This window comes from Durio zibethinus, chromosome 1 (assembly GCF_047325235.1).
Source record: "Durio zibethinus cultivar Kanyao isolate XHJ-2024 chromosome 1, ASM4732523v1, whole genome shotgun sequence".
NCBI classification, from domain to species: domain Eukaryota; kingdom Viridiplantae; phylum Streptophyta; class Magnoliopsida; order Malvales; family Malvaceae; genus Durio; species Durio zibethinus.
In genome coordinates this window covers 6,477,467-6,501,624 of record NC_143162.1, presented here as the reverse complement: position 1 = coordinate 6,501,624, position 24,158 = coordinate 6,477,467, and the positions used below count along the sequence as shown (strand labels likewise).

Genomic DNA, 24,158 nt, shown 5'->3' with positions numbered 1-24,158 from the left:
AAGCATTAGAATATATATATTTTTTTTTAATTTTCATTGTAGTACAGCAGCATCACCTTGAGGTCTTGAAACGTGAAAACCGGTCCATCCAACAAGCTGTCGCTCCAAGTAGATCTACTATACAAATATCAGAAGCAATACATTATCTTGTTAAGCCGGCAAAGACTAAAAGCAAAAGTTTGAACTTAAAACCAAACAAACTACCGACACAAACAATCAAACAAAGACAAGCAAGAGAAATAGTTGAGAACATGATTAGCATCATTACCAACAGCGAGTTGGCGTCCAATTCTTTTTCCGACACCAAAAACAGACAAAAATTGTTGGTTACTCATCTTGCACATATGACCATAGCCTCTTCAGCCGCATCAATTCAGAAATTCAGTCTTCCAACAGACATTAACAAGCAAAAGAAGGATTTAGTTTCATCATGATCCAATAAAAGTTTGATCTAGAAAAATGTTGACCTTGTACAAAATATGTTTGCAAGAACCATAATCGGTTCTTTGATCACATCAATCTAGATTCTTGAGTCATACATAATGGCAAAAAATCAGTGACTCTGAAGCCATGAAAGCATGCCCTTCAACACTCCAAAATAACTTGACGAGGGTCAATATTAAAATAATAATAATAATAAAACAAAAGCTTGAATATGAACTAAAGGTGTTGTCTAACCCCTCACAAACAGTTACATATTAGCTTAAAGAGATAAGACTACACAGAGGCACTCAACACATAGGTTCTATAGATAACAAATCACATATACCCGAAAGCACAGGTTTATCTTCCAGATAATAAAAGTCTATGGCAAGACTTGGAAATTGGCATCCTAATTATCCAAGTTCACCATTCCACAACCTATAAACATTTCACTCAAGTAAAGACAACAGGACGAAGCCCCCATTGCAAGACCTAAAAGATCCATATTCAGCTTGCACGGCTTTTGATGACATCGAGACCCATCTCAGTTGGATCTGTTGCTTGCAATTCCACTTGAATTCCATCCAGTTCTCTCTTGAATCTGTCTTTGGAGCTAGCATATATCATCTTACTCCTGACCCGTGATGTATCAGGAGACCTTCACAGGACAACAACATAATAAGTGCAAAACACAACAATAAAACACAGGGCAGTAAAGATGATTCAGACGATCAAGAAACTTGCAGTACCACGCAATGAAAAAAATCCTGCTCTTTTGGACGTTCTCTGCCGTTAGAAAATCAAAATCATAGACGGCATATCGACATTCATCAGCAGGAAGACTTTTAGTAAAATCCTCATAGCTTTCAGTTGGCTCACCAAGCTTCTCCACAATAACTTGCTTCTGCTTCTCCTCAATTTTGAAAACAATGAAGCGATAGGTTCTTTTTGCCTTAAGCTCCAGAAACTTCAACTTGCACTCATCATGCACAGCCATTCCTGATGCTGCATTGGCCTGAGGATAAGAAAATATAACGTGACAAAACATCAAATATCTGAGGCAATCCCAATATTTAATGACATCAGTAGTATGCAACTGCAACATCAACATTTAACCTAAAAAGAAGTAAAAGAAGAAAAACCAAAATGAAGTGATCATCAACTAGTCCCTTTCTATCACTGTGATGTGGTGCTAACAAAGTGGAGGATAACAAAACAGAACAAAAACCGCACTTTGATACTCTTTACACTAGGTTCTAACTTGATCTATTTCAATTCAGCAGCCACCTATCCTGTGTTAGCAAAACATGGTATGGCAACAACATCGGCTTAGGACAACAGCATATCCTACATTGCCGTGAGAACACCAGAAATTAAAATAAACAAAACAGCTTTTTGGACTTGGCGATGGAGCCTCAAAGTTTATTCTTTATGACCATATTCTTATGTAATAGTAAAAAAATGCAAACAGAAATAACGACAAACAAAAATACAAGGATCCAAATTAAAAGTTCAGACAGCTTGGATCAACATATCAATATATAAAACAAGTAGAAAATCAATGGCCAAGAAAAATTGTTGAAAATCGACTAACCATAAAATAGATATCAAAGCGTATTAGATTAACAGCAAATCCAGTAGAATCAAGCGGCTAAAGATACTAGAATCTAGATCAGTGACAGTTCCATTTCAGCACAAATTTAAGTACATCTAATATCATAGAAATTTAAATCAAATCATCAAAGCACAAACTACAGATTTAAGATCCTAAGATCTAGAAACTCAAACAAAAATAAAAAATAAAATCAGTCGACGCAGGAAAATTTTCCACAAATTTTCAAGCATCACAGCTTCAAAAAGAAATCAATCGACCGATCAAACATCATATTTAGCAAATAAAAATCAACAAAAAGTAACGATCCACTCGGATTGCTAAGAAATTACACAATAAAATCAGAGATATAATTAATTTAAGGGCAAATTATTTATTTAAAACTAGAAAAATAAGCAACTGATATATTACCATCTTTTTTGGGTTTGTTTGGTAACGAAGATAGAGATCGGGAACGACAGAGGAAAGGGAGGAGAAAATGTAGAGAAAAAGGAAGCTCCTCCGATGACGAGGCGGAAAAGGGGGAATGGTAAAGGTCCTTTTATTTCGGTGACCCTGCCCAGTTGAGAATTAATACCCTGGTTTTATTGTATGTTAAGTTATCGTACGAAACATTCCTTCGACTAATACGTGCTGCCACGTCATGTTTTGGTTTATTGAGAGCACGTTTTTGTTTGTTTATATCATTATGATGATTAAGCGCTGCATAAGATGGGCTGCGCTACAGCTTCACAAATTAGCGCTTCGCTTGACTCGGCTGAATTTTACAATCTTTACCTTTCTTTTTTTTTGTTAAAAATATTTAACATTAAGGTCAAAAAATATATATCAATAATACTATTATTAGCAGTAAATTATGTCTCTAAGGTTATTTTATACGGCATAATAATTATTGAATAAAGATTAAAGATAACATTTAAAATTTATTTTTGCATAAATAGCAAAAATACATAAAAATTACATTTGAATCATTGATTGGATGTGAATTATCTCTCAATCTCAAAAGGATATATTAAGTAGCTCTTTTTATAAAAAAAAAAAAAAGAATTATAATAAGTTTTTAAGTTAATTTAATTATAAATTTAAGATTTAATCTAATTTTTTTAATCATTTCTTAAAACAATATAATTAATAATTTAAATTTTAATATTTATAATTATTTTATCCTACAGAACTTTTTATTTTAAAGTTATTTATAATTGTAGGCGTCAAGTTTGGCTTTTCTTAGCCTAGCCAGCTCTAAGCTCTAACTCGTATGAGAGTAGGTAATGGAGATATTTGTTGTGTCGTTGAAACTAGTGTTGAACCAATAATGCAACTTTGTGGAAGCCATTAGCGCATGCGGCAATCGTCGCCAACACCTGGGTTGGGTCCACTGCTTCACTCTCTTCCTCTGCGTCAATCTAACGCTACCCCCTTTCTCACCATTTTCCCATTTGAATTTTTCATATTTTGCAAGCGCATTCCTCTCCTTTTCACGCCTCCTTTCTTTTCCTTTTCTTTTTTCTTTTTCTTTCCAAATACAAAAATAAGTAAGCTTTTAATTACAATACCTTATTACCAAATTGCAACAACCTCTCTTCAATTTTACTCCACACTAGCTTATAATCCGTGTTACATCGCGGGAGAATGTAATAAATATATTATCATGTAATACTATTTTTTTTATCATGATGAATCAAAAGTAAATTACCTTGCTATGTAGTCAAACGGCACAATAAGTATATTAAAAAAGTTGAAGCATAAATGATAAATATAGTAACATTATTAAAAAAAATATAATTTTAAAGCTTTAATAGTTGCTAAATTGGTAAAAAATATATCATAGTTTTTCATGAAGATTAAAATGTATTTTGATTTCTACAAATTATAAGCATAGAATTTCAAAAAAAAAAAAAAAGCAGCTACCTCCATGCGTTTTACTATGTAATTGGCTTTCAAGATAATTAGCTTGGAAGCATTAGTAAGTAACTACAGGATGATTACAAAGCAATCAACATCGAAAAAAAAAATCTTGTGACAGAAGAATCCACTACTAAATACCCTTTGCAATGTGATGCCAGTGGTAAATGATAATAACTAAATGCCATAGTTAACAGCATGTGAAATGATATGCTCAGAATTTCAAGCACAATTATGTTTATACAGTTATGATAAGAATGCTACTAATCATTGAGTTCTAAAGATGAGATACAAAAATGAAATCCAATCCAAACCATATTTTAAGATGCAATTCTTTAGCAAGGATACCAAAAGATTGATGACATGAACATGAAAAGATAGAAATTTGTATATATACATGCATATGTATATCTCAAGAAGTATATACCACAAGATATAGAGGCAGAAATGGTGCCAAATGCTTATTGACACCAATAGGTGCCATGCTAGGTCCACCACCTTCATGTGGAATGCAAAAGGTTTTGTAGAGATTCAAATGGCAAACATCTATTACAGTAAAACCTAAACTTGTCAAACCAACTTGTAAGAAAAATAAACAATATTTTCTTTAGAAAAAATAAGCAAAATAAGTTAAAAAAAAAAAAAGGCTTGTCTTACCGCAAACCTTTGTTGATTCCATAGCACAAACATGTATACATAGAGCTAAGAAAATAGGTATGGAACATAAACAATTTCATAAAAGCAGCAATATAAAATGGAAGTTCAAAGGATTTTACAAATTGCAGACTCTATGCATCAATTCCAAGGCAAGCATGAACTATGGATTCCAATGACTAAAAAACTCAATATGTTTGCCAATAAATGAAAACTCCTATTTAACCAATTACAAGTGATAAGATGCTATCTCTGGTGTTATCAACCACTTTCTTTACATATAAAGTCCTCATTTTCAACTACCTAAAACCAATAATCATGAACTAAAAATAGATAAAATTTAAAAGAAAAACAAAAAAATTCAATTGAAACAAAGAAAAACAAACCAATAAAGCAATAAATGACTTATGTGGTAGAAGAATAACCTAGAAGAGGATTCTTCTTAAAAGGCTAAAAGGAAGACCTACCTAAAAAATCAATAATGCAAAAAACAAAATTCTTGGGACAATTATTCACATACATGATGATGATAACCATAACAATATTGGCAACAACAAAAACATAAATCAACCATGGTATGAAAAATAACTTCACCCCATTGTCATGGATTATCTTACATATCTTATCAATCCCGTCTTCATACATTCCATGGGCAGAATGATTAGTGACCTAAAATTAAAATAACAAATTGAATTTGCATTAGCAATTTATTGGGTTGAAAACAATCTTAATGAATGCAACCATTGATATCATGGGAGTAAAAAAACTAAAATGTATTAAATTATCGATTCGTCAAATATTTCAAATTTTTGACAACTAAAGTATCAGTATACAAACATAGAAACAAAGTGATGACTAAATAAAAATTGAAACTATAGGCTTCTCTCCTCACCACTCCCCAACTTTCTCAATCATTGTATCACAAAATGAAAGATCAAAAACTTTTTCCTTACATACCACTCTTTCTTGACAATTAAACAAATAAATTATTTAAAAAAAAAAACTAATATGTAGGCATACCTTTTTGGTTGACTGCCCATATCTTGAATAATCATACGTTATAAAAAGCCCACAACTAAATAAAAAGAACAAAAGGATCATTTAAATAAAATGATTATGCTTTTCAACTTACCCTAATAAGATAACTCAGAGATATAAAACTAATTCACTGAAAAAATCATACATTTGACCCAAATCAGCACCGCTCTATAGTTCTTTTTATACACCTCTAATTTCCTCTCTCACACCTTTAAAATGTTGACATTCTCTCTTGCCACTACTCTATTCATCGCAAGCTTCCTTGCATCGTCCACCATCATATACAAACTCCCATAATAAAAAATTAAATAAACAAAAACAAACCTTTTTTGTCTCAAAATATGAACATTTAGCCAAGGGGAAAAGAGAAAAAAATTTGTGGAAAACTAAAAAATATTGATGAGTTTCAACTTGTACCAAAAAACAAAACCCAAATGCATGCAATACACCAACTATAAATTTATTATATAAATAAATATGTTTAGCAAGGTTCCACATTAACTCTTCACTACATACCATCTAAAGATTTTCTAAACTTCTCTAGTTTAATATAAATTAATGAAAACAGAGGTTTCATAATTTTTCTCAAGATTGAGAATTAGTAATACTAGTAATTATTAAGGAGACAAACCTTGCAAATTGACATGAAATCATGATCAGATTCACAGTTTCGAATTCCAATATCAAGTGATTCGTCACCAAACTCTTTTAAAATGGCTAATCTCTTCAACTTCTTGACTAAAACCCCAGGTTTCTTTACAAACTTGTTGCCTTATTTGTTTTAGTCACAACAATTTCTAAAACAGAACAAAACCTATAAATAGTATTAATTATAAACAATTAAATAAATAAAAGGAAGCAAAGATATAGTATAAAACTTGTCGCCTTATTTGTTTTAGTTACTACAATTTTAAAATAGAATGAAACCTATAAATTATATTAATTATAAATAATTAATTAAATAAAAGGATGCAAAGATATAGTACAAAAAATCAAATAAATGGCGTTAATTATAAAAGGGAAACAAAATCAAAATCGTTGTTCATATATCAAAAAGTTATACAAATATAATAATCCAAAGTTTAAAGCAAGTGATTGGAATACCTTAATCTGATAAAAAGTAAAATTCATATGAAAAATCTGTCTATGAAACGCACCAACTCCCTCACCGCCGATTACACCGAGATGTCCGGCGCCATTACCGAAGCTATGCTGCAGCATCATCAACGCCCCAACCACGACAATGGTTCCAGCCAAGCCACCGTCGGGTCCTGGTCCTGCTAAACCCGTCTCAATTGTCACGAAGCTAGGGAATCTGAGGATTCGCTCAAGGAAATCATTGGTGGGGCCTCGTGGGGATAATTGGCCATGAGAAAATTGAAGTGGCGAGTTATGGGTACCAAATAGCATCTACTTACAAAAAAGAAATAGCGAAAGAGGATTGAACCAAACAAAATAAAAAGAATATTTAAAGAAAAACTTCGATTATTTCTTTAGCTTTCTTTCTATCTTTCTCTCTCAGTGAGATGGGAAAGTTTTTCTTTTTTTCTTTTCCTTCGTGAGAAATAAACAGAGTGAGGAAGATAATTATTTCTTTCCAAATTATCCCTTTAATTTTATTTTAAGACATTGATTAATTGTCTTTATCTATGTAAATGGGGATTAGTTTTATATATTGTATATATATATGATATGCAAAACATTATATTATATTATATTCACAAATAAAGTTACTAAGACTAGTCTTCTTCGATTACCCTTTTTTTTTTTAAGGTTATTTAAGTTATTAATTTTATCTCAAATTTTTTATTTTTTAATATGGTATATAATCATTGGATAAATTTAAAGATAAAATCTAGTAATTCAGAAATGTTTCACCTATAATTTTTTATTATAATATTATAATTAACAAATCATAATAAAAAATTATATAAAGATTCTCAACTTTAAAATGTAAATTTTATATAACTTTTTTACGAACCTTACATAATATTAAATTATAATTAATTAATTATATTATAATAATATAAGTGATATAATTTCACTAATTCATGACAAAATCGATTATTTATAAATATGTAATGTAATTAAATCAATAATTATTAGTCATATAAAAAAATATAAATATTTATAAAAAAAAAAAGAGATGACATAATCATGACAATTTTAGCAAGCGCAAAATTATTATAACTACTATTCACGTGCATGATGGACCTTAAATCCGGACTCAAGCTCAAAAAAGAATTCTACAGAATCTACGACCAAAAAAACTCGATTTATTAGAATCATTGTAATTTAAAAAGCATTGAAACATTTTATAATTAATACGTAGACACTTTATTTACCCGAATTTAGTCATTCATTGTGTACAACCAAATTTAGTCACGCATTATATACACAAAAATAATAAAAAGAAATGGCTGGAAAATTAGATGGACAAGTTGGTTCACAGGAAGCTAAGTTGTATGAGAGCTCTTTTTGATCGGACATGCTTGTACTTTGACCTCCTTCACTCAATGGTAGGATATGAGTATGGTAAAATATTTTTTATCTCTATTTTAAAATTTTTATATTATATTTATTTTTATATTTATATTTAATAAATATTTTAAATTTATTTTTATATTCATTCATGTGTTTGTTTAATGAGTATGAATAATTTTTATATCTATATCTTTTTTAAAAAAATTAAAAATTAAGAATTTTATTAGATTTTTTTATTTTGTATATTTAGATAATATTTTCTAAATATATATTAATATATATTTTTTAATAAATTTTATTAATTTTAATTAATCTAAAATAATATTTTATATTATTTAATAAAAATTTTATATACTAAATATATAAATATATATGTAAAATATAGGTATTGGATAGGTGTTATATTAACTATGTTTATTTTTATCTCCAATAAAATTTTAAATTTATATTTATCTACATTTTCGTATCCATTTCAATTCGAGTAAAGAATTAAATTTTTTATTAAATATAAGTAAAATTGATATTTTTATTTTAATTTGAAACATGCACTCCTTGAAAGTAAAATAAACAAAGGGAGGGCTTAAAATTGTCTGAGTATTTTTTATATTATTAGTAAAATTTTACGTTATTTTAAAGTGAGAATGATTTACTTATATTAGAGTAATTTTTATATTTTTTTAGATTTTTAGATTAAAATAAATTTATAATTCATTTAAATTAAAATAATTTTAATTTAAAAGTAAAAAATACAAAAGTAATACTAATATAAATAAATCTTATATTTAAAAATATATATATATATATATATATTGTTTTCGATTGCTTCAGACACGAATCCCCTTTACCAAAAGTACATGGCACATGAGATGCACATGGCAATTAAATTGTATCAAAGTCAAACGAGGCGTTGGAACTGAAAAATTGACCAGCCAGATGTGTAATACTAAGGTTAAAATTGATTAATTTAATTTAATTATTTAAAAAATTAGTTAATTCAATTAATTCATTCAATCATTTAAAAAAATATTATTTAAAAATTTTAAATTTAAATATCAACTTGCATAAAATTTTTAAACTACAATCTTTATATATAAAAAAAATTATAACACCATGACCAATGATTTTTTTTTTTAAAGTCAAAATGAACAATGTTAAGTTTGAGTTAGCCAACAAACATCGAAATTCCAAAATGTGGTCAAGCTCAAAAAGCAAGATCAAACTTTGGTTATTGAAATTTAATTAAATTTCTAACCATGGATTAAGGGTTTTTAATATCATATTTAGCATATTAGAACGCTGGAAAAGGAAAATCTATTGACAATTAAAACTCAAATAAAGGAGAAAAGGATACCGAAAGATTTATTCCTTGCAACCACGTCAAAATGGTGATTTTAACATAAATACACCTAACCGATGAACAAGCTTCTTTATTAATATATTAAAAACGGATTAACAAAACACAAATTAAACAAGTAAACTACCTCAAAAAATCAAATACTAAGAGAGAAGTAATTTATAACATCAAGTTGTAGCATTTTTTCGTTTCTCGCCATCTTTGGCTACATGTTCGGATGTCTCCAACCTCGCCAAGGCTGCAGCCGGAGGAGTTGGGGCACGAACCGGTTGGGAAGGTGGCGCTTGGTTGGACGGTGCAGGCTTATTATCTGTGTCGTTATCAGAGATGGGAGAAGAGATGTCGTCGAAGGACACAAAAACGCTTTGCGATGCCCTCCTTTGGTGGCGGTTAATGGGTCTTTGAGACATGTTTCTTTCAACAGCGATCAAAGCAAAAAGAAATGAAAGATTGTGGAAGTTTTCAATGGGAAGAAGAGAGCAACCCAATAGAGCTTTGATATCTGTTTGTACTATCACTCAAAGGTTAACTACTCGACTGGTCTTATAAAGAAGAGGTGTCAGGAAACGGCCTAGAGAATCTAATAGCATCATTATATGATTACATACCAAAAATATTACTCTATCATCGATAATGATACAAGTATGTTTTTATTTATTTAAGAGTAAATTTTGTGATTATAAAGATGCATATAAAAGTTTCGTAGATTTTTACAAAAGAATTTTTTGAATGTATGATAAAAAAGTACATTTAAAGTAACATTTACGATCAAAATTATTCATATTAGATATTCAAATGAAATGAAATTCAATTTTATAATATTTTTACTTAAAATTTGATGCCTGTTATCCAAAAAAATTTTCATCTTATGCTTTGGATATGCATTTTTCAAATTAAAGGTATTTGGTTTAAAAATTACTTAGCGTTTGAGCTTCCCTTTTATCGATTACAAATGAGAGAATTGGGTACTAGAAAAAGGGTGGCATAAAGAATATAAACCCTAGGGCCTTAAATTTCCCAAACCTTCTCTCCTTTGTAACCTTTTCTACAAAATAAAATCGTTAAGCATGTAATTTTGTGGGTCGACGTCAAAGGGGCAGCATATTCAACTACCTAGTAGCTAGTAAGATAATGGGGCTACATTTAGGATACAAGAATGAATTTCCTGTGATAAAAAAAGAAAGTATCAAACTTGAGATTGATTATGATTAATTCATACGACGACTCTTAAAATATGATATTTTATAAATTTAATATTCAAAATTTAATTTATAATTTTTTTGGTGTCTTTATCATTAAATCTCACCACTGTCAGCAACAAGCATCCAGTAATATAAAAAAAGGAGTTATATGATTTAAGCACTGGATTAAAAAGATCTATGACCACTTTTTTTTTCCCCTCTGAAAAATTAAATTTCTTTTAGCCAATCGAATATATTAGAAACATGGTTATATCAATAATTACATAAGAGGCTGAAATATGCATAAAATTAAACTGTAAGTGGACTCATTACAAATGCTTTATTTAAACTTTTTTCATTTACTTTTAACTCAAAAAATTCAGTTACATTGTTATGTAATTGATGATAAATTATTACAACAAATTATTTTGCATAAGCAAATTATTACTACAAAGACGTATGGATTGATTTTTCTTTTTTTTTTTAGTAAAAAGGTCATATATCATTCAACCTTATACATGATATTTTTTGACATACACCCTTAAATGCTAATAAAATGTGTACATCCTCCTAATAAAAAAACATTTTAATGATTTTAAATTAAGTAAGAAATTTTCATAAACTAAAATTTGATATTTGTGAGAAGTATTTCAAGGGAAAAATTTGTAATGCACTAATAAGATATAAGGAGTGACCTATTAAAATAATTTGAAAAAAGTATTAAGTTTAGGTAAAATCTGAAAATTTTTATTAATTATAAAAAATAAAAGCCCAAAAGCAAAATCTGGGTTCATTTTCAACCCACTTTAGCAGAAAAAGGCCCCAAAAAGAATGGATCAAGCTTAATGTCGTGCTGGCCCAGCAATAATAATGAGGATTAAACGTGAAAAAATAAAAAACTTTTTATATTTCAAAGACTTTAACCAATAACAATTGCTTGCGTGTAAGGATTAAGGATAAAATCTCAGACACGTGTCTTCTAACTAACCCTTCATCCAATGTTGTCTCAGTTGTACAAGACAGTTCCTACAGTAAATCCACGTGGTGTATTTTCATAGGTTCCTTTATCCCAAGGTCCCACCAGACATCCACTTGTCTTATTGTTCCTTCCAAATATGGCGAGATTTATTTTCTCTCTCATGCTCTCACTTTATCATCTTTCTTTCTTGAAAAGTTGAATTCCAACCGCGAACTAATTATTCTCGCTTCTTGTTTGTTGCCGCCCTCCACGTTCCCTCTGCAATTTCTTTTTATTTATTTATTTATTTTATTTCACATAAAAAATAAAAAACACTTACCCAAATCTTTGGCGCTTATTTCTAAACCATACCTGAATTTCTTTCTTTCTTTTCCTTTTTTTTTAGCTTTACACGAATCTCAGATCCGCGAGATTTGAAATCTAGCATTTCAACACTCGTGCATGCTTTATTCTTCGATTTACTAGAATTCTATGTTATTTGGATTCGACTTCTGTAGATTTCCGTTGATTCTTGGCTTTGCGTAGGTAGTTTTTTTTTTTTTTTGGTGAAATTTCCTTTTAGCCAAGTTATATTTCAAATTTAAATAACTGTTAAGCGGTTATTGGGTTTTCTTTTTGAACAGTTTGTTAGTTGAATTGAAATTTTCTTCTGCTTGTTTTGTAGTTAGGTTTTTCTTTTCCAGCATATTGTGAAGAGTGACGGTTTAGCATTGCTTTGGAGGCGCACATTTAAGTTTTCTGTGCGAATTTGGATTCAAGTTTCAGTATATAAAGTGAAATTTTAGGTTCGTTTCTTTCTTTGAATTTCCTCTTACGAATGCTGTCATTATCTGAAATTCGGGAAGGAATTGTTTTTGAATGGAGGAAGAAGCAGTTTGTTTAGGAATCTCAACAGAGGAGATTATGGAGAATGTAAATAGTACAAAGCCTGAATTGAAGCGAGACCGTGAATGTCTTGAACCGGAGCCGGAATCCGAACCGGAGGCATCTCCTAAAAAGAAACAAGCGAAAGAAGTTTCCAATGAGGATATTCGATCAGAGGTTTCGAACCCAATTGTTTCTCCTAAAGAAAACACGTCTAGTTTCCATGACATAAGCAGTAGAAGCGAAGCTGGTTGCGGTGAGGTTACCTCTGTTTGTTCCGGGAATTCGAGTTCCGATGAGACTCTCAGTGATAGTTTTCAAATGGGTGATACATCCGGTGTTGTGTCGAGTTCCCATGTTACGTTGGAAATTCCAAAGCATTTGAGTTCATCTGGGATTAGGAAAATTACGTTTAAGTTTAGCAAAAGGAAGGAGGATTATAATAATGAAACTTCGTATTCAGTTGGTGGGGAATGTACGAATCTGGAAAATATTTATGGGAATGGTTCAGTTGAATGGAGCAGTCGATATTCTTGTGCTCCCAATTTGGAATTGAAAATGTCTAAGAAGGTTGTTCCTAGTAACTACCCAACAAATGTTAAGAAGTTGTTAGGAACTGGCATTCTTGATGGAGCCCGAGTGAAGTATATTTCTATCTCGATGGAGGTAAATTGGTTTTTCTCTATCTAAATTAAGGTTAATTTTGTTTTTGTTAAGCGTTGACTTGTTTATTAAAGTTACTACTTTTTTTTATGGTTGTTAGACAGTACTGGATGGAATTATTCATGCGGGTGGATATTTGTGTGGATGCTCATTTTGTAATTTCTCGAAAGTAAGTCACTCAACAGTTCCAATTATTACTATTAATTTTTCTTTTAGTGCTTAGTTTTGAGGATATATTATTTTAGCTGAATGGTTTGTCTGAGGCGTGAATAGGTGCTGAGTGCCTATGAGTTTGAGCAGCATGCTGGTGCCAAGACTAGGCATCCAAATAATCACATATACTTGGACAATGGTAGGCCAATATACAATATTATTCAAGAACTAAAGGCTGCTCCACTCAGTATTCTGGGTGAAGTGATAAAAGACGTTGCCGGTACATCTATAAATGAGGAGTCCTTCCAGGATTGGAAAGGTAATAATTTCTGTTTTGATTAGGTTTATCTTCGTTGAGTGTAGTCCTATTTCATCCAGTGTCTTGGGTCGTTTTGGGTTTGTGAATAGATTTGTAATTCTTTTTTTAATCTCCAAATACTGCTTATTTGATACACGGGCAAATTCTTTTGAAAGTAAAAGAAACAACAAAAAAATAAAAAAGAGAATTCAATTAGAGGACTGCTGTTTTGCTTGAGGTTGCTTCCCTTACTTGTTAGAGAGTATTTAGGGTCTCTGGCTTCCAAGTCTTGTTATGCAAATAGACCATAAAACCATAGTGAGGAGAAATATCTAGGATCAGGTTGCTACATGTAAGTAGTAGCTTATCCGATACATCCAATGCTTGTGAATATTACATGACAATTTACGACAGAGCAAATAATAGAAATTAACTCTAAATGGGAAAGAAATGAATTGATATAAACTCAATCAGAGGACAGTAATTACATTCGAGGTAACTGCCGTCAAATGTGGTTGGCATGTGTAAAGTATAAGCAAAGAAGTTAAGAGTGGCCCACTCAAGCAACACGTGCAAGAGTAAAAGAAAAAACGCAGATGCTTCTGCCCTCTGACGTGTTGTTGTGCAATAAGAATACTTGATTCTTTTTCTCCTTTTCTGCAATCTCATTGTGTTGGAAGTCAGGATGAATTGTAAGAGCCAGATATCAAATCTACTATTCCGAGTTTATTAGTAGAGATATTGTCAACCTTCTTAGAGAAAAGGGAGACCTGATTTTATACCTTGCCAGTATAGAGCCGCATTTTATTTTTGCTATCATTCAGTTTTTGACAAGCTGTTACGATCTGCAGGTAGTCTTCAGCAAAGTAACAGAAAGTTTGAAGAAGAGAAGAAATATAACATGAAACCTCCTAGTTTGCCTAATTCTCTAAGGTAAAGTGATATCAACTTCTGGTGACTCCTATTTCTATAATCTTGAATGTTTCAACTTTTAAAAAATTTTCTTCTGTGTCCTTATGGGATGGATATGTTTCGTTGAATTTTCTTGGTTTTCAACCTGGATAAGGATTGTGCCCTGTTGGTTTTATCTGGATGCTACGTGGAATTGAATCTAGCATTTGAATGTCATGTTTGCCTTTTCAATTTAGTTCTCATAGGAGTTGTTGGAGGGAAAATTTTTTTCGACTAATTTACAAGATTGCATGATTATGGCTAATTCCTGAAGAGGGCTATTGGTACATTTTTGTACATTTCTCATAAGATGGCTTGTGTTGTTCTTTTTCTTTTCCACACTTCACTAACATTCTACCTTTTTTGTAGGCCTAACTCATTCATGCAACGAAAGAGAACTGCAGATGGTGGTATGAAGAAAAGGTATGCTATGGCATATGTTGTGCTCCCTCTCTATGTAAATTTTATATCTGCCTGAATTAAGCTGGAGTTTCTTTAAATTGTTGGCAGGGATAATGATTTACACCGGTTACTTTTTATGCCAAAAGGACTTCCAGATGGAGCTGAATTGGTTTACTTTATCAAAGAACAGGTGCAATTTTTTATGGGAAATAATATGCCTGATTAGCAATAATTTATGCCTATTTGTATTACTGACCGAAGGTGTGAAAGTGTGTTTTTCAGAAATTACTTGAAGGCTACAAGCAGGGAAATGGTATAGTCTGCAGTTGTTGCGAGAGAGAGGTGAGTTTCTAATTCCTTATCAATTTGATGCTAGGTCACATTTCTCATCTATGATTTTCTTTAATTTTATTTGTTTTGGTGTGAGCAGCTTAGCCCTTCACAGTTTGAAGCTCATGCTGGAATGGCTGCTAGAAGACAACCGTGAGTGGTCTTTAGAGAATTTGATATTTCACTAGAATGTTATGAGTCATTCTTTGTTATGTTTCTTTCTTTACACAGGTATCGCCACATCTATACATCTAATGGATTGACACTTCACGATATAGCCTTGTCATTGGCTAATGGGCAACGTGTTACAACTGGTTTCAGTGATGATATGTGTGCAATATGTGGAGATGCAGGAGATCTGCTTCTTTGTCATGAATGCCCTCAGGCTTTTCACCCAGGTATGTAATTTCTTTTATTTTGAGCCTTTTCTTTGTGGTTTATGTTCTTGTTCAGATAGGTACTTGATTCACAGTTGATGTTGTAAACATTTGATATTGAGTGGCCAACATCAAATGATACTTCATGTGACCAGTTTGTTTACCACACATTGCATTTGGGTCAGGATCTGGAGCTCTAATTGGGTTTGTGCTTACATGGCAAATGATTATCATGACAGTCTTTCTACAAATTATTTTCAAATAATAAAATGATTGATGCACGTCACTTAATTTTTTTGTCATTTTACGTTGTAGTAGTAAAAATTCATTTGGTACTGTTATCTTTAGGTTGTGCCTGATTTTCTTTTTGGTTTAAGGTTTCTTTCATCATAATTCTATTGAATGTCTTTGTTGCAGCTTGTTTGAATTTAGAGCACTTTCCTGAAGGTGAGTGGCGTTGTGCAAGTTGTGCAGATGAACATGGTCCTGGTAGAAAAGCTGTTTCTGGAGAAGCTTCAAGTTTGGCAAGACCAATAGTGATACGATTGACAAGAGTTGTTAAAGCACCAGAGTTTGAAATTGGTGGTTGTGTTGTTTGCAGGTTGATACTTTTGTATTTCTTTTTTTCTTTCCAGTTTATGCTGTCTCTGAGAATGCCAATATCTTTGAATATGAGCTTGAATGTGTGACTAATCCCTCCATGGCTTCATCTATACGAGTCAATAATCTCTTGGTAGTTTCTGGTTTGGATTTTTTTTTTTTTGGTTCTGAGTTTTCCTATTTTTTTTCTATTTTCTTTGTGGACTTCTTACATGTTTTCTGCTTTTAGTCTTTATCTGCTACTAATATATGTTACTTTTAGTCTTTATGAGATTATTATTTTTTGTCAGGGGCTACGACTTTAGTGGCTCTACATTTGATGATCGAACAGTTATTCTCTGTGACCAAGTATGTGCAGTTTCCTCATCCTATTTCTATTCAAGCAAGCATTTGCTTTGGTATAATATTTTCTTTTCTTTGTCCTTTCTTAGTGTGAGAAGGAGTTCCATGTTGGTTGCCTTCGGGATAGCAGACTATGCGATTTGAAAGTAAGTCTGAAATGTTCTGGCAGATTAATAGTTAACATATACATTCTAGTTGAAGTGTTTACCATTTTGTTTTTCCTCCACACAACAGGAAATTCCCGAAGATAAATGGTTCTGTTGTGATGACTGCAACAAGATTCATGGGGCTCTCCAGAGTTATGTTTGCAATGGGTTACAGATAATTCCTACTTCATTCTCAGATATAATCAGAAGAAAGGATTTAGAAAAAGGAATATTTATTGATGGAGCCATAGATTGTGTTCAATGGCAAATGCTGAGTGGAAAAAGCCGTTATCCTGAACATTTGCCGTTGCTTTCAAGTGCAGCTGCAATATTTCGAGTAAGTTTTTCCTAATGTGAAACATATTAGATTTTAGTGTATTAACCTAGTTACTCAAGACTTTTATATACCTTTTTTGGCACCTGACCTTTTTGTTAGAACATATGTTACTTTTTTACCCAACTTTTTAGTCATGTACTGCGAGTTTGTCGGGACCAATGCTTGTTGACCAAATTTTTTTGAATTGAAAGTTTAAGATAAGCTCTGCGCCATGAGTGGTTATGACTTTTGAACAATATAAAAAAAGGAACTGGTTCTTGGTGTGAATACATATGAGCTCACAGACATAGTTCCAGAAAGACTGTTATTTCCATATACTTCCATCCACATTTCAGCTTATAGTTTTAATTAAAGCAGTTGAAATTCTTAATCATACAATCATGATGAGGTTGGGATACAAAGGAAATCGTCAGTCTTACAGAGTAGGACCACTTATATTTTGAATTTTGTGTTCTTATTATGGATGGCTGATGGATAGTATTAAGATCCAGCTTAACAAAAGAAAATTTGTACTTCTCAAATCAAATTGATGAAAACTTGTATTAAGTTGAAATTCTTAATCATACAATCATGATGAGGTTGGGATACAAAGGAAATCGTCAGTCTTACAGAGTAGGACCACTTATATTTTGAATTTTGTGTTCTTATTATGGATGGCTGATGGATAGTATTAAGATCCAGCTTAACAAAAGAAACTTTGTACTTCTCAAATCAAATTGATGAAAACCCATCCATGCAAATTATTAGAATTGCACTTGAGGTGAAGCCTGGATTTCAAAAATGAACTAATTTTGTAATTGAATTTGATTACAGTCAGAAGTATTTGGTTTTTCTATGGGATTTTTCTGAATATACCTATGTATATATACTAGCTGCCTTTAGATTGTTGATTATCCTGCATATATTTTATTATTTCAGTTGTATGTAGCAATTGCCTGTCTGCTCAAGTTATTTGCCCTTCCTGTTTGACAGGAATGTTTTGATCCCATTGTTGCAAAATCTGGTCGTGATTTGATTCCTGTCATGGTCTACGGGTATGTACTCTTTCTTACCCCTGCCTTCTTTCTTTTTTGCTTTTTTTGAAAAAAGAATCTTTTTATGGTCAGAAAAGGTGTTTCAAGATATGTTTTTATATATATGTGGTTAATGGGACATTTGCTTGATTTATCACAATTTTTGCAGCTTAATGATACTACTAACATTGTTAAGACAAATAATGTACAAGTGTTCTGGTTTGTTCTGATCAGATCTAATGGTTAGTTTTTGAACTTTTTTTTAGGAGAAATATATCTGGACAAGAGTTTGGTGGAATGTATTGTGTGGTTTTGATTGTGAGGTATATCTCTTTCTCTCTGTGTGTGTGTGTGTGTGTGTGTGTACTGGGGGCGGGGTTGCAAGGTGTTCTTGTCTTGTTTATTGCTTTATTGCTGTATGAATTTATACAAAGTGCATATGCGCAGGTCTGTTGTTGTATCAGCTGGTCTTCTTAGGATATTTGGTCGGGAGGTTGCCGAGCTCCCTATAGTAGCTACAAGTAGAAAACATCAAGGAAAAGTAAGTGTTTTAATAGACGTGTTTTAATAGATTGGACTAAGAATATGCTGTGTTGTTGCTGTCAACTCTAGTCCATTTCTTTTAGTCTGTTTGAAGTTCAATGCAATGCTGTGTTGACCTTTTTGCAAATTTTTCACCTTAAAATGCTTTAAGATGGACCACTAACACTGTTATACACTCTCATAGTTTGTCGGTTTTGTTCTTAGTCTTCCAATCTGTTCCAAACACAACAACCATACTAATGCTGGGCCAAACTAACTAATAATCTTTGATCTTTGTTATAGGGATATTTCCAGGCATTATTTGCTTGTATTGAGAGGTTACTAAGTTCCCTGAATGTGGAAAACCTGGTGCTTCCGGCAGCTGAGGAGGCTTTGTCAATTTGGACAAAGAAATTTGGCTTTGCAAAGATGAGCGAGCAGCAAGTAAGTGCAGTCTAAATCTTTTACTTAACAAAAAAGGTATTATTTTGATCATCTGTTTCTACCAAATACTAATAATATAAGAGAATTAAGCCATTGTGAACTGTATTTTATGTTCAGTTGTCCCAGTACCAAAAGGTGCTCCAATTGACGATTTTTAAAGGAACGTCGGTGCTGGAGAAAAAGGTGCAGCAGATGTCAGAATAATGCCAATAATTTTCCTGTCAACTTTTCATCAAAATAGCCAGAGTTGGTTCATGAATGCAAAATTTAATTCAATTGATTCATCTAACTATTTTTAAAAAGTTGCATTCATCAAGTTTAGCGTTTAAATCTTAGTATTTGCAACCTTTAGCTCTATCCTTAGGCTGTTTTTTTTTTTTTTTTTTTTAATTGAAAAAATAGCCAGAGTTGGCGTTAACATTTGTTTTAGTTTGTGTTGTTGGTCTTTTCCCCTCTGTACAATTGGTGAGAAAAGTTTCCTTTTGCTTCCAATTTTTTTCTTCCCCGCAGCATTCACCATAAATGTTTTTGTTATCTGTACAAAATCAGAACTAAAATGTGAAAGGGAGGTAGGACTTGAAAGAAGAGTGACTGAATCAAACATGCATTGCTTGCTGACCTTTTGTTAAGCATGCACACGGCAAGAATTTTTTTTTTATGGGTAATCTTTTGGAATATTTAAAAAAAAATCCTTCCAATTGAAATTTTTACATTCTAAAATATATTTTAATATTTTAATAAAGGAATAACTAAAATATTATGTTTATATCAATATTCATAATTTTATTAAATCTACTAAATTAAGTTGGAATGCCTCAAGTAAATTAAGAGTGGAGCTACAAGCTTAAGTTCGTAATGGATCGGTTCGACTTAATTAGGGAAATATGAAATGGTTGGGATGCTGTCACGGGCCGAGAGTTCCCTCCTGGCTATCATACTGTGTTCCGCTAAAACTGAAATTGTTACTGGATTCGGGTCGATACACTGAGCCTGGACCAGTGCGCCAACCGTGACACGGTGACATAGTCACGCAAGCAGATAGCAGAATACATCAAATCGCTTAAAAGGACGTTTAAAAGCGTTTTAGCCGTTTCTTTCAAGTTCCAATAAACCCTAATAGAGTCCCATTGCTTATTTTCCAACCACCGTCTTCTCTACCTCTTTCAATTCCCTTCCGATGGCATTCCTTTCCCGATTCCGCCGCGTCTTCACAGGACCCCATCCTCTGTATTCTCAGTTCGATTCAATTCGTCGGAGTTCGACTCTCACTTCCCCAAAGCTCTTCATAAGCGGTATTTTCTCATTTCCTTTGTTTATTTAGTTTGTCCATAAAATGATTAATTTTAATTGCAAATTTCATGTTTTGATTGGTCAATGAAAAAACAAGAAAATTATATAAAAATGGAAGCCATCTTAAAAAGTGATTTAGTTATCAAAGCTTTAATAAGATGCTAATATAAAGTCGAGGAGCAAAAATTGGAAAATTTTTCCTTTTTGTATTGAAGTAAACATAAAGCATGAATTTATGTTGCTAATCAAGCTTTAAAGGTAAAACCTTTATTATTATTGTTGCAGCTTCCGATTTCTAATCAGAAGGTGAGCTAGTAGGAGAAAATTCTATAACAAAAAAGTTTGATCTTTTGTATAAACCCGGTTGCCTAAATTCTTACTTCAGAGGTAGGTGAACAAAGGATTGAAGTAGCGTCTATGTTGTTGTGTCATTGTGCCTATGGACCTTTCAAACCAAGGTTCCAATTTTTTGGCATCTTCTATGACGGTTTTAGTAGCCCTGAGGAGTATTTGCAATGCAATAGCTGTTTGAGGGTCTTTAGTTAACAAGAGAAGCTAGATTCAATTGAAAAGATTAGTTGGATTGAGGTTTTGTCTAGTGAAACCTAGTACAAAAATATTTGGTCAATTTAAGTTTACTGGCATTATACCTTAAAATTAATTTGGATTGGATTAGTTGAATTAAGGCAGCATGTCATGGAGCGTGATACATAACTTGTGGTACCATGAAGTTCAATGCTATTATCCACTATGATTCATCGGCATTAAAATGACGGTATTTTGGACGAAAGGAAAGGATTTTGTGCATTGCTTTGCTGTCTGCATAAGAGTTCGATGTTGTTGTCAATTTGCCAACTTTTAAGTATGTACCAAAATCTACATTAACGGTTGTACGATTGTTACTGGCTTAGAGTAGCTTCTTTCATGCGATGAACTATCCTTTCTTTTTGTTGGGTTGTTTTACGGTTACACTTGGATTTCGAAGGAAAAAATTCAAGTATATCATGTTGAACCTAGTCAGGATTTTGGGTTAGATGGAGAATGAATAGCATTTGTAAAAGAGTGGAAGGAAAGCTCTGAGATTGGATTTGTGTCTGGATATGCATGTGGATCAGATGTGTATTCTCTTGTAAGTTGTTGAAAATGAGTGTATTGAGCAGAAAGGTAAAAGTCCTTCTGTCTTCTCGTTTTTACCTTTTCATTTAATCCAAGATCGCATCCAGGTCCAGCCTATCTTATTCTCTGAAAATCTGAGTTGCCCTTTATTTCCTACAGTAGAAGCATAGAACCCAGTATAAATAACTAGAGATGGCATTTATTATACCAAACAAGGACTAAGAGAAAGTTTATGCCAGGTGCCCTAAAGAGTTTCCTCAGGCACTTCGATGTTATTTCTAGAGTTCAAAACCTCTTTGCTATTTACTGAAGTGTTTGGGGGGACTATGGTTGCCATCCGAGACAGTTAAAATTATGATGGGGAGAACATTGTGAGTCTGCATTTGGATATTTGTAATTACAGGGATGAACGCTAGGTGTACAGTTCAATGGCATACTGACTCACGGATGAATTCTATTAAAGTTGGTATACACAAATTTTTGTTAGAATAAACCTTTTAGTTGTAGTGTTCCTCCGAGAGAAACAAATATGATAACTTGATATTTTTTTTCTTAAATGATTCCTTGTATCATAGTCTGCTGACATATTTTGAATCATAATCTCCCCCTATCCTGGTGTATTGAACAGGTATCTCAAGAGAAACAACAGATGAACAGTTTAAAGAGGCATTTAGCCCGTTTGGCCAGCTTGTTGAAGGTGTAATTTAACACCCCACTGTCCCTTCCCCACATTGTCTCTTTTTCCTTTGGTCTTCAGATTTATGTTTCTTCACTAGCATACTTCTTCATTCTGCTATAATCCTGATATATTGCTTTAAATTATCTTGCAGCCAGAGTCATTAGAGATAGAGCTACTAGAAGGTCAAAAGGTTTTGGTTTTGTTACGTATACATCCATTGAAGAAGCTGAGAAGGCTAGAGAAGAAATGAATGCCAAGTTCTTGCATGGATGGGCTATTTTCGTAGACCCTGCCAAACCAAGGGAATTCAGACCTCCACCGAGATCATAATCTTGAGCCTTCTGAAAATGGTTTCAGAACAAACAAAACTGTTGGATGGTGTGGGTAGTTCAGCTTATAACGAATTTATTTGAAGGCTACAACGTATCATACATTACCTATAGTTTTTGCAGAAGATTGAAGTTGAATCTATGATATATTCATTCAGGATGGGGAAACCTGTGAACCTATGTGTACTAAACTAATCTTATTTTCCTTTGTGGACCTGTTAATTGCATTGTGCTGAAGTTCCAATTAATACTTTCAATCATCAACCTCACAAGAGGTTTAGATCCCTTTGAACTCATTCCCACAAACTTTCTAAGGATAGGATACCTACTCAACATAGTTGCAAGTAAATGTTAGCTCAAGATCTAAAAAGCCATAGTAGTTTCCTTGAAGACCATTAAAGCTACTTTAGACTTTCCAATCTAATGAAGTTGATACATTCTATTGACATTGTATTTCTTAGATTAGCGATGCTACTATTAATTTCCAAGCCTATGCACGAACAACTCTAGCTAAAACTTGTTCTACAGAATAAATTCATTTCATACATTTTTGTGATGATTCGCACGGAACTTAGTTGGAGGAATAAAACCTCTGACAATTTAAATCTTCAATTACCATCATAAATATAATAAATTCACAAGTTGCTTTGCTATTAAGCTGGATACTAATATTAATAGGCCTGCCAACAATCCAATTGTATGATTTATTAATAAAGTTTTTAATTTGTAATTTTAATAATTAAAGATCAATATTTGACATATTCAAAAGAAAAAAAAAAAAAACTAATAGCCTATAACCTTTATGTTTGAATTTTTTTAAAAATACTTGAATTGAGCTTTTGCCTAAGACCAGATTCGGCTTAGGTAAGAAAACAAATGCAGCTCGGTTGAATCAAATTTGGGATTTATTGCCAGTTAATAAGAATGCGCAATGCTAGGGGCAGTCACCACATCAGTCGCCCTTCGACACTCTGTCCATTATTCAACCACGTCATCCTCACTTTTAAGTTCGCAATAAAAAACTGATAGTAATAAATTTCTTCGATTTTTTACTTTATTTTGCTAATTTCTTGACTTTTTACTTTTCTAAAATCCAAAGTCAAAAGATCAAATCTTAAAAGCTCTTCAAGCCAGAAAAGAAAGTATTAAAACCCTCCCACAAAGCAAGCATTTTTTTTTAAATTATGTGAAAATTTTTTTTTTCTGAAAATTTGAAACCAAATAAGGAGGTATGGAATTGAATCTACTCACGCAGTTGACTCAGTGACTAGCACACAATGGCATAATCATTTCAAGTCGTGGATAGATTTTCTTAAGGAATGGTGGTTAGATAAGTGTAAGTTTAATGATTAGGCTCTGGAAACTTCCCATCAAGTATTGCTTTCTTTTCTGCTAAAGAGAATGCCAAACCTGCAAACAAGCCATTCAAGCAAAGAGTCTATTCTAAGCCCTTTTCTTGTACAGGGTATTCTCTTGATTAACGCCTTTTCCGCTCTCATTCCTAACTTGGCTTTCCTTTCCGCTTGACTCTACGCCTTCCCGCTGTCTTGGTGAGGACTGCGGTAGTGATATCGATTCCTTGCTGGGTTGATTGATCTCTTTCGTTGATTGCTTGTTTGCGGTAGAAAGACCGAGGGCAAGATCTCTTTATATAAGGTCACATCCGATACGTAAA

The 24,158-nt window shown here is 32.3% G+C and overlaps 4 protein-coding genes and 1 pseudogene across 15 annotated transcripts; 2 read left to right on the top strand and 3 right to left on the bottom strand.

Annotated features, from left to right (window-relative positions):
- Nucleotides 1–584: 584 nt before the first annotated feature.
- Nucleotides 585–2,544, bottom strand: LOC111311920 (actin-depolymerizing factor 2-like). Of its 2 annotated transcripts, XM_022911769.2 has the most exons (3): nt 2,447–2,544; nt 1,173–1,438; nt 585–1,081 (listed from the first exon to the last, which is right to left on the bottom strand). In XM_022911769.2, the coding sequence occupies exons 1-3, from the start codon at nt 2,447–2,449 to the stop codon at nt 931–933; spliced, it is 420 nt and encodes a 139-aa protein (XP_022767504.2). In that variant the 5' UTR covers nt 2,450–2,544; the 3' UTR covers nt 585–930. The 2 variants fall into 2 exon arrangements, with proteins under 2 accessions (XP_022767504.2, XP_089617564.1); XM_089761438.1 differs by having other exon boundaries at nt 1,173–2,544.
- Nucleotides 2,545–3,842: 1,298 nt separating this feature from the next.
- Nucleotides 3,843–7,293, bottom strand: LOC111311921 (uncharacterized). Of its 4 annotated transcripts, none has more exons than XR_016342447.1 (3): nt 6,787–7,279; nt 6,261–6,426; nt 3,843–5,260 (listed from the first exon to the last, which is right to left on the bottom strand). XR_016342447.1 is itself a non-coding variant. In XM_022911770.2 (2 exons), exons 1-2 carry the CDS (start codon nt 7,037–7,039, stop codon nt 5,042–5,044), a joined length of 525 nt encoding a protein of 174 aa, XP_022767505.2. In that variant the 5' UTR covers nt 7,040–7,293; the 3' UTR covers nt 3,843–5,041. The 4 variants fall into 4 exon arrangements, 2 of the variants coding, with proteins under 2 accessions (XP_022767505.2, XP_089617561.1); XR_016342448.1 differs by having other exon boundaries at nt 6,261–6,443; nt 6,787–7,267; XM_022911770.2 differs by lacking the exon at nt 6,261–6,426 and having other exon boundaries at nt 6,734–7,293.
- Nucleotides 7,294–9,589: 2,296 nt separating this feature from the next.
- On the bottom strand, nt 9,590–9,966 carry LOC149520311 (uncharacterized). Its single transcript, XM_089760276.1, has one exon. It carries the CDS (start codon nt 9,875–9,877, stop codon nt 9,635–9,637), a length of 243 nt encoding a protein of 80 aa, XP_089616402.1. The 5' UTR covers nt 9,878–9,966; the 3' UTR covers nt 9,590–9,634.
- A 1,826-nt stretch (nt 9,967–11,792) lies between these two features.
- LOC111311919 (uncharacterized) lies at nt 11,793–19,561 on the top strand. 7 transcript variants are annotated; one of them, XM_022911767.2, is made up of 19 exons: nt 11,793–12,152; nt 12,292–13,157; nt 13,255–13,323; nt 13,428–13,626; nt 14,457–14,538; nt 14,926–14,979; nt 15,067–15,148; nt 15,241–15,300; nt 15,389–15,441; nt 15,520–15,686; nt 16,083–16,266; nt 16,556–16,613; nt 16,697–16,753; nt 16,842–17,090; nt 18,063–18,124; nt 18,370–18,426; nt 18,551–18,644; nt 18,929–19,069; nt 19,187–19,561. In XM_022911767.2, the coding sequence occupies exons 2-19, from the start codon at nt 12,486–12,488 to the stop codon at nt 19,271–19,273; spliced, it is 2,427 nt and encodes an 808-aa protein (XP_022767502.2). In that variant the 5' UTR covers nt 11,793–12,152; nt 12,292–12,485; the 3' UTR covers nt 19,274–19,561. The 7 variants fall into 7 exon arrangements, with proteins under 7 accessions (XP_022767502.2, XP_022767503.2, XP_089617518.1 ...); XM_089761392.1 differs by having other exon boundaries at nt 11,821–12,148; XM_022911765.2 differs by having other exon boundaries at nt 11,821–12,148; nt 15,229–15,300.
- A 322-nt stretch (nt 19,562–19,883) lies between these two features.
- LOC111311071 (organelle RRM domain-containing protein 2, mitochondrial-like) lies at nt 19,884–22,768 on the top strand (annotated as a pseudogene). Its single transcript, XR_016342441.1, has 3 exons — nt 19,884–20,361; nt 22,104–22,172; nt 22,306–22,768. The product of XR_016342441.1 is annotated as an organelle RRM domain-containing protein 2, mitochondrial-like (transcript).
- Nucleotides 22,769–24,158: the final 1,390 nt, after the last annotated feature.

Coding starts and splice junctions, on each gene's coding strand:
- LOC149520311 (XM_089760276.1), bottom strand. CDS start 9,877: ATGTCTCAAAGACCCATTAACCGCCACCAAAGGAGGGCATCGCAAAGC.
- LOC111311919 (XM_022911765.2), top strand. CDS start 12,486: ATGGAGGAAGAAGCAGTTTGTTTAGGAATCTCAACAGAGGAGATTATG. Junction 16,267..16,555: donor GGTGGTTGTGTTGTTTGCAG/GTTGATACTTTT, acceptor ATTTTTTGTCAG/GGGCTACGACTTTAGTGGCT. Junction 16,614..16,696: donor CAGTTATTCTCTGTGACCAA/GTATGTGCAGTT, acceptor GTCCTTTCTTAG/TGTGAGAAGGAGTTCCATGT.
- LOC111311921 (XM_022911770.2), bottom strand. CDS start 7,039: ATGCTATTTGGTACCCATAACTCGCCACTTCAATTTTCTCATGGCCAA. Junction 5,261..6,733: donor TTACTTTTTATCAGATTAAG/GTATTCCAATCA, acceptor TTTTAATTTTAG/GTCACTAATCATTCTGCCCA.
- LOC111311920 (XM_089761438.1), bottom strand. CDS start 1,534: ATGTTGATGTTGCAGTTGCATACTACTGATGTCATTAAATATTGGGAT. Junction 1,082..1,172: donor AGGATTTTTTTCATTGCGTG/GTACTGCAAGTT, acceptor TGTCCTGTGAAG/GTCTCCTGATACATCACGGG.